The sequence below is a fragment of the Oncorhynchus mykiss genome, chromosome 9, assembly GCF_057628025.1.
Source record: "Oncorhynchus mykiss isolate SJ-2025 chromosome 9, ASM5762802v1, whole genome shotgun sequence".
NCBI lineage: Eukaryota > Metazoa > Chordata > Actinopteri > Salmoniformes > Salmonidae > Oncorhynchus > Oncorhynchus mykiss.
This window is the reverse complement of record NC_143030.1, coordinates 78454177-78467686: the sequence shown is the minus strand read 5'-3', so window position 1 is coordinate 78467686 and position 13510 is coordinate 78454177. Positions and strand designations below refer to the sequence as shown.

The window sequence follows — 13510 nt, the reverse complement described above, 5'->3', positions numbered from 1 at the left end:
AACTCTGTTTCCATTTCCCCCTGAAAACGAATGAATCCAGTTGTTTCCGACCTTCGTTATGGCTCAGGCATCTTTCCCGATGACTCTTATCGAGATCTCGACATGCATTCAGTTTCAAACTGCCATCAAACGCCAGTTGGCCAAAGCGATGTGGATAGTTAGCCACTAGACAGGCAGGCGAACATCAGCCCTGATTCCACAACATGGGTACAACAATGCATCTCATCAATCCACTTATATAATAGAAATAACCTCTCTCAATTTTTGCGTCACGTGTAGCCTCATGTGTCTGGATTTGGATTTGCCTTCCTCTCCCACGATTTCTAGAACGCAAAAACATTCTGACCATCTGGGGTGGCAGGGTAGCCTAGTGGTTAGAGGCAGGTAGCCTAGTGGTTAGAGGCAGGTAGCCTAGTGGTTAGAGGCAGGTAGCCTAGTGGTTAGAGGCAGGTAGCCTAGTGGTTAGAGGCAGGTAGCCTAGTGGTTAGAGGCAGGTAGCCTAGTGGTTAGAGGCAGGGTAGCCTAGTGGTTAGAGCGTTGGACTAGTAACCGAAAGGTTGCAAGACCGAATCCCCGAGCCGACAAGGTGAAAATCTGTCGTTCTTCCCCTGAACAACCTGAACAAGGCAGTTAACCCGCTGTTCCTTGGCCGTCATTGAAAATAAGAATTTGTTCTTAAACTGACTTTCCTTTTTTTAAACAAAAAACAAGGTCAAATAAATGACTTGCACAGCCTCAAGGGAGTTTCTCCATTCTGTCACCATTGAAGACAGGCTTGTGACTATAGAGGATGTCATAAATCAGATGTCTGCTTTGTTATTAGGCAGGTCACAGCCCGGATGCAAATATGGCCAACCTTTTTTTTTATTTGAGGTAGCAACAAGACCCAGCTATAGTGTCAACAAGTGCATTGTGTGTTGGCCCAAGACTTGTGCTATTGACAGTATTTCTGCTTCGGGCAAGATGTGGAGATGACCATTTTAGTTACTGTATTCATTTCAATGTTAACTGAGACGAATCCTCCCTCCCTCCATGTCCTCCTCGTCTCCTTAGGAAACTGTTTTAAAGATCACAGATGTATGTTTGTGGTTGCTGGTTAGCTTTGTGGCTACTGGTTAGCTTTGTGGCTACTGGTTAGCTTTGTGGCTACTGGTTAGCTTTGTGGCTACTGGTTAGCTTTGTGGCTACTGGTTAGCTTTGTGGCTACTGGTTTTCTTTGTGGCTCCTGGTTAGCTTTGTGGCTCCTGGTTTTCTTTGTGGCTCCTTGGTTTTCTTTGTGGCTCCTTGTTAGCTTTGTGGCTCCTGGTTAGCTTTGTGGCTCCTGGTTAGCTTTGTGGCTCCTGGTTAGCTTTGTGGCTCCTGGTTAGCTTTGTGGCTACTGGTTAGCTTCTCAGCTAGGGTCTGAACAGCAGGGATACTTAAAGTTAGCATGCTGTTTTTTCAGACATTTGACTGGGATGTTAATGTCCTAATGATGACACACTATACTGTTAACTTTACTTCCATTTTCTCTTTCACTCTCACTCTCTCTGTCTCCTCTCACTCTCCCCTTGCGCTCTCTCTCGCCATCTCTCTGTATGTCTCTATCTTTCTCTCTCTGTCGGTATCTCTTTCTCTACATTTAATTTCTCTTTTATTGTTTTTGTGGCTTGTGTAACAAAACACATATGTCGTATAACCACCTGACTGACCCGAAGCTGCTGCTTCCACTTGTGGAGAGGGGCCCACTGCGGGTTTAGTAAATCAGCATAGAAGCATTACAGAAGAGCGCCACACGCCACCGCAGAGCGCCGCACGCCACCGCAGAGCGCTGCACGCACACACATCGTCCCAGATGGCACCCTATTCTGTTCCGTGCACTTCTTTTAGCGAGGGCCCTATGGGTAGTGCACTACATTTGGCGAGGGCCTTATGGGTAGTGCACTACATTTGGCCAGGGCCCTATGGGTAGTGCACTACATTTGGCCAGGGCCCTATGGGTAGTGCACTACATTTCGTGAGGGCCCTATGGGCAGTGCACTACATTTGGCCAGGGCCCTATGGGTAGTGCACTACATTTGGCCAGGGCCCTATGGGTAGTGCACTACATTTGGCCAGGGCCCTATGGGTAGTGCACTACATTTGGCCAGGACCCTATGGGTAGTGCACTACATTTGGCGAGGGCCCTATGGGTAGTGCACTACATTTGGCGAGGGCCCTATGGGTAGTGCACTACATTTGGCGAGGGCCCTATGGGTAGTGCACTATACAGGGAGTAGGCTGCCATTCGAGACACACACACTGGCTGGTTGGCACCTAAACAGTTGGCTAGTTAATTGGATGTTTTAGTTTCAGAGGTCTCTGCCAACATGTTGAGTTACAGAGAGAGGGAGTTATCAGCAGCTATGTTTACCCTCTGAGCTTGTAGCTCCTGTAACCTTTAACCTTTAACCTTGCTACCATTGGCTGTACACAAGGAGGAAGATCTTGGCTGTGGGACAGATGAACGTAATGAAAGGGAGAGCCAATCATCCGCTCACTATTTAGGCCAGGGCCCACCGGGGCCCACCATGCTAGCTGCCTGGCACTCTCTCTGCATTCCTGTACTACTGTTGGCCAGGGCCCACCATGCTAGCTGCCTGGCACTCTCTCTGCATTCCTGTACTACTGTTGGCCAGGGCCCACCAGGGCCCACCATGCTAGCTGCCTGGCAGTCTCTCTGCATTCCTGTACTACTGTTGGCCAGGGCCCACCAGGGCTCTCTGGTCATAACTAGAGTACCATTTCTCACGTAAAGCCTCTGTCTGTTGTTCTGTAAACAGTCTGGGCTACACTGTTCTGTCTACAGTCTGGGCTACGCTGTTCTGCCTACAGTCTGGGCTACGCTGTTCTGTCTACAGCCTGGGCCACGCTGTTCTGTCTACAGCCTGGGCCACGCTGTTCTGTCTACAGCCTGGGCCACGCTGTTCTGTCTACAGCCTGGGCCACGCTGTTCTGTCTACAGCCTGGGCCACGCTGTTCTGTCTACAGCCTGGGCCACGCTGTTCTGTCTACAGCCTGGGCCACGCTGTTCTGTCTACAGCCTGGGCCACGCTGTTCTGTCTACAGCCTGGGCCACGCTGTTCTGTCTACAGCCTGGGCCACGCTGTTCTGTCTACAGCCTGGGCCACGCTGTTCTGTCTCCAGCCTGGGCCACGCTGTTCTGTCTCCATTATGAAACTGAGAGGCCATTTGAAAGATAATCAACTCAATGAAGCTCTATTAGTGGTAATACAATTAATTACCTGGTTATAGCCTGCTGTGTTAATACAACTCTCATAGGTTGTGTGTGTGTGTGTGTGTGTGTGTGTAACCTTTATTTAACTAGGCAAGTCAGTTAAGAACAAATTCTTATTTACAATGACGGCCTACCCCCGGCCAAACCCGGACGACGCTGGGCCAATTGAGCGCCGCCCTATGGGACTCCCAATCACGGCCCGGGTTGTGATACAGCCAGGATTCGAACCAGGGTGTCTGTAGTGACGCCTCTAGCACTGAGATGCAGTGTTTCAGACCGCCGCTCCTACTCGGTGGCCCCCGCGGTTCTGGGCTCATGGTTCATATAGCCCGGACCAGTCGTTATACTGAGGCGGTTTTTCCATCGTCACTATTACCTCAGACAGTCACTGCCATCTGTGATTAGCAGCCCACTCCACTACTCTGAGCCCTTATCACAGGAAAACACATTGAGTTCCCTTTGTGGCATGATTAACAATACACACCTATCCATACTGTCCATGTAAATGAATTGCTGCAGGCTGTAAGTAATGTGGCACAGACATGCCACGTGTTTCTAATGCACCTGGCCTCCCCTTGGCCCGCCCCGCCCCCCCTTGGCCCACCCCCGCCCCCCCTTGGCCCACCCCCGCCCCCCCTTGGCCCACCCCCGCCCCCCCTTGGCCAGCCCCCGCCCCCCCTTGGCCAGCCCCCCCCTCCCCTTGGCCAGCCCCCCCCCCCCTCCCCTTGGCCAGCCCCCCCCCCCCTCCCCTTGGCCAGCCCCCCCCCCCCCCTCCCCTTGGCCAGCCCCCCCCCCCCCCCTCCCCTTGGCCAGCCCCCCCCCCCCCCTCCCCTTGGCCAGCCCCCCCCCCCTCCCCTTGGCCAGCCCCCCCCCCTCCCCTTGGCCAGCCCCCCCCCCCTCCCCTTGGCCAGCCCCCCCCCCCCTCCCCTTGGTTCTAGTGTCAGACATGGACTCTCTAGAGGTGGCCATCCTATAGGTTCACCAGATGAGAACTGTGGTTCTAGTGTCAGACATGGACTCTCTAGAGGTGGCCATCCTATAGGTTCACCAGATCATCACTGTGGTTCTAGTGTCAGACATGGACTCTCTAGAGGTGGTTCATCCTATAGGTTCACCAGATCATCACTGTGGTTCTAGTGTCAGACATGGACTCTCTAGAGGTGGTTCATCCTATAGGTTCACCAGATGGGAAATACACCATGTAGGACTAGTTACCAACTGCTCTTTCCACTGTAGATCGTCCTGGAGACAGGCTCCCTGGAAGGCTCCGTAGCTATGGAAACACTCAAAAAGCCGGGCTAGGCGGTGATGATGATGGTGTCACGTGCACAGCCGGGACCTTATCTGATTCATGTTGAGGAGACATACACACACGCGGCTCACCTGAAGAGAGAGACGTTCAACAGCAGGAAACCAGAGCATACATTGAGTTTTTTAATTGAAGCAGTTAACATGATACATAATTGCTTCATCTTGTACATCAAACACTTAAATTCTGTTTTAATATGGGGGAAAGTACTACATTTCCCAGAATGCATTAGTCTAACCACTCAAATTTAAATGTGTCATTTAGCAGACGCTCTTACCCAGAGAGATTTACATGTGAGTAAGGGCATACTTTTTCGTACTGGTCCCCTCGTGGGAATCGAACCCACAACCTTGGCGATGCAAGCGCCACGCTCTACCAACTGAGCCACGCGGACTAAGTTGACCTTCATAAAGAAGCAAAACAAACAAACAAACAAAATGGTTGGTGGAAATATAATTGCCTATTCTAAACATTAAGTTTAAAAGTGTAAGCCTACATGAACATTGGTCTCTGGAAGTGTGTCCTGTCAGATTCAAGGTAACTCATGCTCAATGACTGAGTGGAATTGCAGTGCAATTAAATTTCACTTCCTGTCAATCAAATAAAACAATTCTACATCCGTTTGTGGTGGGGGGGGGTGGCCAATTCAATTTGAATTTCAATTTATGTTGGGAGTCAATTTCAAAATTCTCAATTGAGCGCAACCCAAGGTGTGGCAGGTAGCCTAGTGGTTAGAGAGTTAGAGAATCCCCGAGCTGACAAAAATCTGTCGTTCTGCCCCTGGACAAGGCCCACTGTTCCTAGGCCAGTCGTTGTATAATAATTGAACTGACTTGCCTAGGTGCCATAAAGTCGTTGTACCCTGTAGATTATATTACCACCCTTGGCCTTCCCTCAAGTTCTGAGATCTTGGCTGTGTTTACAAACTCATTAGAGACACACCGTCCTCCACTTACCCTCGCCTTGTGCCCTTGGGGGTAATTCCTGCGACAACAATTTTTGTCGTCGGTCCAAATGGTTAGCCGAACAAGGGAAGTTGGCAACGTTAGCCCCTCAGTCCTCGTTTTTGATCGAGTTTGCGAGTGTACAATTACGTTCACTCCTGCGCCTGAAACGACCCATAATTCAATTGGCGACGACTGTATTATCTGCTAAGAAAAGTCAGCCAAAACGTAAAAACAATGTTAGTATTGAGAAGTCAACATACAAGTGAAAGTAAAAAAACAAAACACATGTAAATAAGTTACAAATTGTGCTATTTAATGCACATGACGGCTCAAACGCGTATCATAAAAAGGATGTTTTTGTTTGGTTTAGCTTTTGGAAACGTTAGCTTGCGCACAACTTTCCCTGATGTCACACTTTATACATTGTCATTTTACCGGATATAGTCGGATGGCTAACATTCGATGCCTGCGGATGCGTTGTCTTCGAGGCCCAAGATATGAAATACAAGCATAATTGACTGTGTCGCATATAAATCACACACAACCTCTACCGCTGGTTCCATGACGACTGAAAACAACACAATTGTGGGACAAACGAGTGACACATTTCCAGCCAAGACCGGCCCATTTTAAAATGAATTCATGCTCACCTCTCCCCTTGCCCTGCCAGTGTCCACTCGTCAGACGTCATTAGAAGTGTATACTTAATTTGAGGGTTGAGGGGGAGATTGAGGGGGAGAGGGTGTGTGTTTTTTAAGTGTTTGGAATGCAGCCCTAGTCTACTGGTAACTAGTGAGTCTACCCTCATCCTTCCCTAGCCTCATCCTGCCCTACCCTACCCTCATCCTTCCCTACCCTCATCCTTCCCTAGCCCTACCCTACCCTCATCCTTCCCTACCCTTATCCTTCCCTAGCCCTACCACAACACTGTTTTTAGAGGAGGTGCTGTGTTTACATCATATAGGTTAGCCCTGCCTATAGAGTGTGTGTGTACACACTGCCAGTATATGACATCATTATTCGGTGTAGTCCTGGAGGAAACGGCAGCCGGTGACTCACTGTTTAATAATACTGATCTAATGTCTCCTCTTCCTCCAGTCAGATAATACTGACCTAATGTCCCCTCTTCCTCCAGTCAGATAATACTGACCTAATGTCCCCTCTTCCTCCTCCTCTTCCTCCTCCTCTTCCTCCAGTCAGATAATACTGACCTAATGTCCCCTCTTCCTCCTCCTCTTCCTCCTCCTCTTCCTCCAGTCAGATAATACTGATCTAATGTCCCCTCTTCCTCCTCTTCCCCCAGTCAGATAATACTGACCTAATGTTCCCTCCTCCTCATCCTCCTCTTCCTCCTCCAGTCAGATAATAGTGACCTAATGTTCCCTCCTCCTCATCCTCCTCTTCCTCCTCCAGTCAGATAAGTGACCTAATGTTCCCTCCTCCTCCTGTCAGATAATAGTGACCTAATGTTCCCTCATCCTCCTCTTCCTCCTCCAGTCAGATAATAGTGACCTAATGTTCCCTCCTCTTCCTCCTCCTCCTCTTCCTCCTCCAGTCAGATAATGGTGACCTAATGTTCCCTCTTCCTCCTCCAGTCAGATAATAGTGACCTAATGTTCCCTCCTCCTCTTCCTCCTCATCCTCCTCCTCCTGTCAGATAATAGTGACCTAATGTTCCCTCTTCCTCATCCTCCTCTTCCTCCTCCAGTCAGATAATACTGACCTAATGTTCCCTCTTCCTCATCTTCCTCTTCCTCCTCCAGTCAGATAATGGTGACCTAATGTTCCCTCCTTTTCCTCCTCCTCCTCTTCCTCCTCCAGTCAGATAATGGTGACCTAATGTTCCCTCTTCCTCATCCTCCTCTTCCTCCTCCAGTCAGATAATAGTGACCTAATGTTCCCTCCTCCTCTTCCTCCTCATCCTCCTCCTGTCAGATAATAGTGACCTAATGTTCCCTCTTCCTCATCCTCCTCCAGTCAGATAAGTGACCTAATGTTCCCTCCTCCTCCTGTCAGATAATAGTGACCTAATGTTCCCTCCTCCTCCTGTCAGATAATAGTGACCTAAAGGAGCCAGCCTTCTGCCCAGGTGTCACGTGAGGTTGTGTGTGCCGCACTTTAACCCTTCCCTTCCCCCTAACACTATGGGCCCCACCCACTGGCTTTTACTCACTGATCTAGGACCAGTTACCCTCCCCATAGCCTAACCTGAAGGAGGAATAGAGAGCCAATCATGGAGGAATATTAAAAAACTGAGCCCAGATCAGTCGGAGTTTAGGACTGCTGGCTCTGGCTCTACCCCTGGTTAATCCCACAGGGCTGTCAAAGGAAATGAGCAGATTATCCTCAACCAGTGGTATGTCCTGCTGCGTGGGTGCCTGCCTGACTGCCTGCTTACTGCCTGCATGACTGCCTGCTTACTGCCTGTGCCTGCCTCTTGGGGTTATTTTTGTGCAGTGGCCCTGTCAGGGCAGGCAGGCAAGGTGAGGCTGTGAATAACCTGAAAATGACCCAGAGGGAGAGGGTCATGGTGTCTGGACTGCCTCTAAAATGACCTAGAGGGAGAGGGTCATGGTGTCTGGACTGCCTCTAAAATGACCCAGAGGGAGAGGGTCATGGTGTCTGGACTGCCTCTAAAATGACCCAGAGGGAGAGTGTCATGGAGTCTGGACTGCCTCTAAAATGACCCAGAGGGGGAGGGTCATGGAGTCTGGACTGCCTCTAAAATGACCCAGAGGGAGAGGGTCATGGAGTCTGGACTGCCTCTAAAATGACCCAGAGGGAGAGGGTCATGGAGTCTGGACTGCCTCTAAAATGACCCAGAGGGAGAGGGTCATGGAGTCTGGACTGCCTCTAAAATGAACCAGAGGGAGAGGGTCATGGTGTCTGGACTGCCTCTAAAATGACCCAGAGGGAGAGGGTCATGGTGTCTGGACTGCCTCTAAAATGACCCAGAGGGAGAGGGTCATGGAGTCTGGACTGCCTCTAAAATGACCCAGAGGGAGAGGGTCATGGTGTCTGGACTGCCTCTAAAATGACCCAGAGGGAGAGGGTCATGGTGTCTGGACTGCCTCTAAAATGACCCAGAGGGAGAGGGTCATGGAGTCTGGACTGCCTCTAAAATGACCCAGAGGGAGAGGGTCATGGTGTCTGGACTGCCTTTAAAATGACCCAGAGGGAGATGGTCATGGAGTCTGGACTGCCTCTAAAATGACCCAGAGGGAGAGTAAACACTCTGTCTATTGGCTAATAGGCTGCGTAAGATCTGACTAAAGAGGAGTAGAGTAGCCTGTCCCCTCCCAGCCCACTGTTTTAGATGGATTTGACCAGTTTCTGGAGAGACTTGACACACACACTCTCACACCACCAGCTCATAGTACATCTTCGAAAGCCATAGCTTCTGCTCTGCTCCATAATCTCTCTCTCTCTCTCTCTCTCTCTCTCTCTGTCTCTCTCTCTGTCTCTCTCTCTGTCTCTCTCTCTGTCTCTCTCTCTCTCTCTGTCTCTGTCTCTCTCTCTCTCTGTCTCTCTCTCTCTCTCTGTCTCTCTCTGTCTCTCTCTCTGTCTCTCTCTCTCTGTCTCTCTCTCTGTCTCTCTCTGTCTCTCTCTCTCTGTCTCTCTCTCTGTCTCTCTCTCTCTGTCTCTCTCTCTGTCTCTCTCTCTCTGTCTCTCTCTCTGTCTCTCTCTCTGTCTCTCTCTCTGTCTCTCTCTATGTCTCTCTCTCTGTCTCTCTCTCTATAAAGTATTCAGACCCTTTGCTATGAGAGCTCCTGGTGCATCCTTTTTCCATTGATCATCCTTGAGATGTTTCTACAACTTGATTGGAGTCCATCTGTGGTAAATTCAAATTATTGGACATGATTTGGAAAGGCACACACCTGTCTATATAAGGTCCCATAGTTGACGGTGCATGTCAGAACAAGGGTATACATTTAAAAAAATGTCTTCAGCATTGAAGGTCCCCAAGAACACAGTGGCCTCCATCATTCTTAAATGGAAGAAGTTTGGAACCACCAAGACTGTTCCTAGAGGTGGCCGCCCGGCCATCTCCCCAAATACAGGTGTGCCAAGCTTGTAGCGTCATACCCAAAAAGACTCGAGTCTGTAATCGCTGCCAAAGGTGCTTCAACAAAGTACTGAGTAAACGGTCTGAATACTTTTGGAAATGTGATTTCTGTTTTTTAAATGTTTTATTAATTAGCAAACCTCTCCTCCTTCTTTCCACCTCTCTTCTCTTCTCTCTCCCTTCTCTCACCCCCTCTCTCTCTCTCTCTCTCTTCTCTCCCTTCTCTCTCCCCCTCTCTTAGACTGGTGAGGTTGTGAGCAAACAAGGGAGAGTGTGTGTGAGAGAGAGAGACTGAAAGAGTGGTCGTCATGGCAGCTGAGGCGCAGAGACAGCGGTCTCTGTCTACGTCAGGAGACTCGCTCTACCTGGTCCTGGGGATCGACAAGAACGCCTCGCCGGAGGACATCAAGAAGTCCTACAGGTAACACTATACCAGGACATCAAGAAGTCCTACAGGTAACACTATACCAGGACATCAATAAGTCCTACAGGTAACACTATACACCACTACACCAGGACATCAAGAAGTCATACAGGTAACACTACACACCACTATACCAGGACATCAAGAAGTCCTACAGGTAACACTACACCAGGACATCAAGAAGTCCTACAGGTAACACTATACCAGGACATCAAGAAGTCCTACAGGTAACACTATACCAGGACATCAAGAAGTCCTACAGGTAACACTATACACCACTATACCAGGACATCAAGAAGTCCTACAGGTAACACTATACACCACTACACCAGGACATCAAGAAGTCATACAGGTAACACTACACACCACTATACCAGGACATCAAGAAGTCATACAGGTAACACTACACACCACTATACCAGGACATCAAGAAGTCCTACACACCACTATACCAGGACATCAAGAAGTCCTACAGGTAACACTATACAACACTACACCAGGACATCAAGAAGTCCTACAGGTAACACTATACACCACTATACCAGGACATCAAGAAGTCATACAGGTAACACTACACACCACTATACCAGGACATCAAGAAGTCCTACAGGTAACACTATACAACACTACACCAGGACATCAAGAAGTCCTACAGGTAACACTATACACCACTATACCAGGACATCAAGAAGTCCTACAGGTAACACTATACACCACTATACCAGGACATCAAGATGTCCTACAGGTAACACTATACACCACTATACCAGGACATCAAGAAGTCCTACAGGTAACACTATACCAGGACATCAAGAAGTCCTACAGGTAACACTATACACCACTACACCAGGACATCAAGAAGTCCTACAGGTAACACTATACACCACTACACCAGGACATCAAGAAGTCCTACAGGTAACACTATACCAGGACATCAAGAAGTCCTACAGGTAACACTATACACCACTACACCAGGACATCAAGAAGTCCTACAGGTAACACTATACACCACTATACCAGGACATCAAGATGTCCTACAGGTAACACTATACACCACTATACCAGGACATCAAGAAGTCCTACAGGTAACACTATACCAGGACATCAAGAAGTCATACAGGTAACACTATACACCACTATACCAGGACATCAAGAAGTCATACAGGTAACACTATACACCACTACACCAGGACATCAATAAGTCCTACAGGTAACACTATACACCACTACACCAGGACATCAAGAAGTCCTACAGGTAACACTACACCAGGACATCAAGAAGTCCTACAGGTAACACTACACCAGGACATCAAGAAGTCCTACAGGTAACACTACACCAGGACATCAAGAAGTCCTACAGGTAACACTATACAACACTATACCAGGACATCAAGATGTCCTACAGGTAACACTATACACCACTACACCAGGACATCAAGATGTCCTACGGGTAACACTATACACCACTACACCAGGACATCAAGATGTCCTACAGGTAACACTATACACCACTACACCAGGACATCAAGATGTCCTACAGGTAACACTATACACCACTATACCAGGACATCAAGAAGTCCTACAGGTAACACTATACCAGGACATCAAGAAGTCCTACAGGTAACACTATACACCACTACACCAGGACATCAAGATGTCCTACAGGTAACACTATACACCACTACACCAGGACATCAAGATGTCCTACAGGTAACACTATACCAGGACATCAAGAAGTCCTACAGGTAACACTATACCAGGACATCAAGAAGTCCTACAGGTAACACTATACCAGGACATCAAGATGTCCTACAGGTAACACTATACACCACTACACCAGGACATCAAGAAGTCCTACAGGTAACACTATACACCACTATACCAGGACATCAAGAAGTCCTACAGGTAACACTATACACCACTATACCAGGACATCAAGAAGTCCTACAGGTAACACTATACACCACTACACCAGGACATCAAGAAGTCCTACACACCACTATACCAGGACATCAAGAAGTCCTACAGGTAACACTATACCAGGACATCAAGATGTCCTACAGGTAACACTACACCAGGACATCAAGAAGTCCTACAGGTAACACTATACACCACTACACAACACGCTATTAGTAGACAACACCTGAACTCTACCTGGTCCTGGGGGGGTCATCAAATGTATTTATAAAGCCCTTCTTACATCAGCTGATATATCAAAGTGCTGTACAGAAACCCAGCCTAAAACCCCAAACAGCAAGCAACGCAGGTGTAGAAGCACGGTGGCTAGGAAAAACTCCCTAGAAAGGCCACAACCTAGGAAGAAACCTAGAGATGAACCAGGCTCTGAGGGGTGGCCAGTCCTCTTCTGGCTGTGCCGGGTGGAGATTATAACAGAACATGACCAAGATGTTCAAATGTTCATAAATGACCAGCATGGTCAAATAATAATAATCACAGTGGTTGTTGAGGGTGCAGCAAGTCAGCACCTCAGGAGTAAATGCCAGTTGGCTTTTCATAGCCGATCATTCAGAGTATCTTTACCGCTCCTGCTGTCTCTAGAGAGTTGAAAACAGCAGGTCTGGGACAGGTAGCACGTCCGGTGAACAGGTCAGGGTTCCATAGCCGCAGGCAGAACAGTTGAAACTGGAGCAGCAGCACGGCCAGGTGGACTGAGGACAGCAAGGAGTCATCATGCCAGGTAGTCCTGAGGCATGGTCCTAGGGCTCAGGTCCTCCGAGAGAAAGAAAGAGAGAGAATTAGAGAGAGCATACTTAAATTCACACAGGACACCGGATAGGACAGGAGAAGTATTCCAGATACAACAGACTGACCCTAGCCCCCCCGACACATAAACTACTGCAGCATAAATACTGGAAGCTGAGACAGCAGGGGTCAGGAGACACTGTGGCTCCACTGAGGACACCCCCGGACAGGGCCAAACAGGAAGGATATAACCCCACCCACTTTTCCAAAGCACAGCCCCCACACCACTAGAGGGATATCTTCAAGCACCAACTTACCATCCTGAGACAAGGCCGAGTATAGCCCCAAAGATCTCTGCCACGGCACAACCCGGACAGGAAGATCACATCAGTGACTCAACCCTCCTAGGGACGGCATGGAAGAGCACCAGTAAGCACCAGTAAGCCAGAGCCCCTGTAATATGGTTAGAGGCAGAGAATCCCAGTGGAGAGGGGAACCGGCCAGGCAGAGACAGCAAGGGTGGTTCGTTGCTCCAGAGCCTTTCCGTTCACCTTCACACTCATGGGACAGACTACACTCAATCATATGACCCACTGAAGAGATGAGTCTTCAGTAAAGACTTAAAGGTTGAGACCGAGTCTGCGTCTCTCACATGGATAGGCAGACCATTCCATAAAATGGGTCAATTGTGCACCGCCCCATGGGTCTCCCGGTCGTGGCTGGCTGCGACAGAGCCTGGACTCGAACCCAGAATCTCTAGTGGCACAGCTAGCACTGCAATGCAGTGTCTTAGATCACTGCACCA

General features: G+C 48.9%; 1 protein-coding gene and 1 non-coding gene across 8 annotated transcripts in view; one reads left to right on the top strand and one right to left on the bottom strand.

Moving 5' to 3' along the window:
• Nucleotides 1-13510, top strand: part of LOC110532829 (dnaJ homolog subfamily C member 5) — a 31498-nt gene that overhangs the window by 3000 nt on the left and 14988 nt on the right. For all 7 annotated transcript variants that reach the window (XR_016483459.1, XR_016483457.1, XR_016483456.1 and 4 more), the window contains exon 2: nucleotides 9820-9999. Coding sequence is in view for 1 of the 7 variants with exons in the window: in XM_021616990.3 (XP_021472665.1) it covers nucleotides 9887-9999 (113 nt within the window). In the remaining 6 variants the exon portion in view is untranslated. The remainder of the gene's footprint in view (nucleotides 1-9819; nucleotides 10000-13510) is intronic.
• trnaa-ugc (transfer RNA alanine (anticodon UGC)) lies at nucleotides 4886-4959 on the bottom strand. The gene has a single exon. It is a non-coding gene; the product is annotated as a tRNA-Ala (tRNA).